This window comes from Notothenia coriiceps, unplaced genomic scaffold, assembly GCF_000735185.1.
Source record: "Notothenia coriiceps isolate Sejong01 unplaced genomic scaffold, NC01 NC01_scaffold00025898, whole genome shotgun sequence".
Taxonomy (NCBI): domain Eukaryota; kingdom Metazoa; phylum Chordata; class Actinopteri; order Perciformes; family Nototheniidae; genus Notothenia; species Notothenia coriiceps.
Window position 1 is genome coordinate 8,043 of NW_011358599.1, and position 3,244 is coordinate 11,286.

The 3,244-nt window shown below is 41.5% G+C and overlaps 1 protein-coding gene across 1 annotated transcript; it reads right to left on the reverse strand.

Moving 5' to 3' along the window:
* Positions 1-525: 525 nt before the first annotated feature.
* LOC104956369 (rho GTPase-activating protein 19-like) lies at positions 526-3,234 on the reverse strand. Its single transcript, XM_010783850.1, has 5 exons — positions 3,044-3,234; positions 2,712-2,819; positions 1,731-1,844; positions 1,438-1,536; positions 526-1,034 (listed from the first exon to the last, which is right to left on the reverse strand). Exons 1-5 carry the CDS (start codon positions 3,080-3,082, stop codon positions 975-977), a joined length of 420 nt encoding a protein of 139 aa, XP_010782152.1. The 5' UTR covers positions 3,083-3,234; the 3' UTR covers positions 526-974.
* Positions 3,235-3,244: the final 10 nt, after the last annotated feature.

A 3,244-nucleotide genomic window follows, 5' to 3' on the forward strand; every position in this document is an offset into this window, starting at 1 on the left:
TACCGTATCACATCTCCCAGTTAAACACACATTATGAAAACACACACACTAACAAACACACTGTACAAAATATATACATATCCTACACTTACTAGTGGTCATAGAGTTTGATACAGTAGCTACAAATAAGTTTCAATAAGCAGGTCTGAGCCAGTGGAGCCAAAGCAAAGAAACAGGAAGAGCTAAACAATAACGTGTAGTGGTTATTCAAAACAGAGCAGCATGCAATGTGACGAGCGTTAATGCTTTTACGTTTAAACTGATCTCTGAGCAGATCTTAAAATGCAGACTTGTTGATAAATCCATTCAAAAAGTCACAATGGAATTTGAATAATTCAGATTCAAATGCATAACTTTGATAGCTGATCAATGTAACAACATTATTGAAACCTGACAAATAAGTGGTATAAAAACTAAATTAAGAATGTTACAATAAGTTTGCATAGACTCTTATATTAAAACAAACTAATTATCCGTGCACCCAGTTCAACTTAAAGTGTTTCTCGTCATCATTACTTTATTCCATTTATTTCAGATATGATTACTAAACTAAATCACGCTCAAAGAAATACTGTCCAACCTGATGCACCATTATCTGAATACTACAAGTACGAGAAATCTGGGACTTGTCTGAAGTATTTCTGAAAGTAGAAAGGGGGTTTGAGCTTCAGATATCACATATTGAGGTCATAACTGTTTTGCATGTTTGGAAGCAAAGTCATTTTTTCCCCATTAGGCATCTTTACATTAAGGGTATCTAAGAGGGGGAGGGTTGAAATCAACTGGAAGTACCACTCACGTCTAGTTGTCTGTCCAGCAGTGATTCCCTGGCTCTGGCAGAGGCTGAATGCTGCTTTATATTAGTCACAGTTAAAAAGAGACTGACTACGATGAAAACATGATGACAAACAAGAGGAATATGAATACTGCTCGAGTCCTGTCTGAGACAAGGAGGAGGAGGAGCTGTTGGGTTTTTACAGCGAGATCTCCTGAGCGGGAGAGAAACACATCCGGGTCACAGAGGAGGAGTTCTGCTGGAGAGGGAGGAGGGAGGGGAGGAGGGAGGAGAGGAGGGGAGGAGGATGGATGGATGGATGATGGGGAGACTCATAAATACAGTTTACGCTAAGAAGTATCACATTTGTCCAACATGTTAAACTAAATGAGGATGTGGTGGAGCGGTTTCCCACTAAACGGTTTCTACATTTGAAAATATATATTTTTTTAAAAAAGCTTTAAAACTGCTGACACACGAAGATCTTCACCGTATAGTTCTGCCAAATTCCATTTCATTATGATAGCCCCTTATTATTATTAAAGTCACAGGAAACTTCTGTGCATGACTGGTATAATAATAGTCCATTCTTACCTACCCTACCTTTAATGTATGAGCATTATTTGGACAGTGATTTGCTTTGTTTGGAAACCGTGTCATACCTTGGAAACCTTCAGAACTCTGTCCTTAAAAGAAAAGTCCGGGTTCTTGACTATCAGCCCCCCCTTCCCCAACATGTGACCATTTAATGGGCTGTTCACCTGTACACACAAACAAGAATATTATTACTTTTTTTAAAACAAGATTACACTTCTGGGTGATTTGCTTATTTTTGGCAGATAGAAGAAAAAAATAAAACTCTTAGAGTAAAGAATACAAAGTACAACAAAAATACAAAATGCATTAGATAGTGATCCTAAAACAATTTCTAAAACAAAAGAATACCAAGTCTTACCGCCTGTAGGATGACGTTCTCTTTACCAGCTTTTCTTCCCGACTTGGAGTCGATATCTGGGGAGATTTGTCGGAGCCGCCTCTCCCCCGTCAGCTGCTCACCGCGAGCTTTGCGCTGTTACCAAAAGTATCAGGTGGAGAGAAAACAGTTATAAGTTTAGTTTTAAAAAATATAAGTCATGTTGCTGAAATATTCGACACAAAGAGATGCATGGGTTTATTTAAGGACTCCAATCACAGTTAGACCACCTGTTGGACCGTGCAAATGTAAGCAGGCGTTTGTTTTAGATGTGTTTAACTTGCAAGTGTTAAGAAGAAATGAAAACAACTTGTAATCAATGTTCACATTTGGAGCTTGCAACTTGTTGACTAAAAGGTATACTCAGTAGGGATGCTCCGATCACCGGAATCACTATCGGCCGATACACACAACTCTTACCCCTAGATTCCACCAGGTCCGTCTGCGTCGCGTTACGGCCACGTTACGGTGTCCGCAAGGATCGCGGCCACTCTAGTCAATGGGTGCTATTCCACCAGACGCCCCGCGTTACGGCTCAGAAGCGTCTCGCCGCTGGGCTCCGCTCAAAATAGGATTAAAGTCTATTTTTCGACGCGACGCGTTGCATAGTGCCGGGCAGGAAGTGGACCGGTCAGAGCATCTTTCCCATCCCCAAAATAAACTAATTTTGCAGATCCTATCCCTCCGTAGTCTTTCAAGTAGGAGGAGAAATGCCAGCGTTCTCCTCCGGTTTAAAGGCACTGTGTACATTATATATATATAGAATCATTTTGATGATGAATGCATTTTTTTACCACTAAAATACAGCAACACATCTTTGATTCATTTCGTTTATAACTGGGATATTACAATTATTATGATCTTGGTTCCATATAAAATAACGCTGATAAAAAATTAAAATCATATATTTTCTGTTGTGCTTAAAGTCTTGTTCTTCTTGTCATTCCCCTGATGGTTAAGTACCTTGATGAGGCCTCCGAAGGAGCGGGAACGTGGGTGTTTCTTGCTGGCAGTGGGGGGGAGCTGAAGCCGGTCGTCCGTAGGCGTCCCTGAGGTTGTCTGTTTGACTAACTGCACATAGAAAGAAGAACAACATCACTTAGTATCACATTTCACACACACACTGAATCATAGTGACATGCAAGCTGTCTTTGGCTCTTTCAGGCTGTAACAAATGTAAATGTCCGCTCTGTGGGAAGAATAAAGGTATTCTGAGTCTGATGCATTCAGGATACACATGTTTTCAGTTCATCTAGCAGAGCTTTAAGACGGTAAAATAAGACCCCAAGTTGAACCTGTCGGACGAGTTTCTTCTTCTTGGCGGAGTCGGGCATGCTGTGGTTGACGTGTCTGAAGAGGTCCTTCAGAGCCTCCTCTGTGTACTGTTGGGCCGGGGACTGGCACTGCTCCTGGGGGGGGGCCGACCTCTTTAGGGGCAACAAGGTCCGCTGAGCAGGAGATCTGCTGGCTGCAATCAGCTCCAGATCATCCTGAGA

Excerpts from the sequence above, each read along its gene's own strand:
- LOC104956369 (XM_010783850.1), bottom strand. The coding sequence starts at position 3,082 with ATGCCCGACTCCGCCAAGAAGAAGAAACTCGTCCGACAG. Across the intron at positions 2,820-3,043 it reads AGAAGAAACTCGTCCGACAG|TTAGTCAAACAGACAACCTC; the intron begins GTTCAACTTGGG and ends TTCTATGTGCAG. Across the intron at positions 1,845-2,711 it reads CCTTCGGAGGCCTCATCAAG|CGCAAAGCTCGCGGTGAGCA; the intron begins GTACTTAACCAT and ends TTTTGGTAACAG.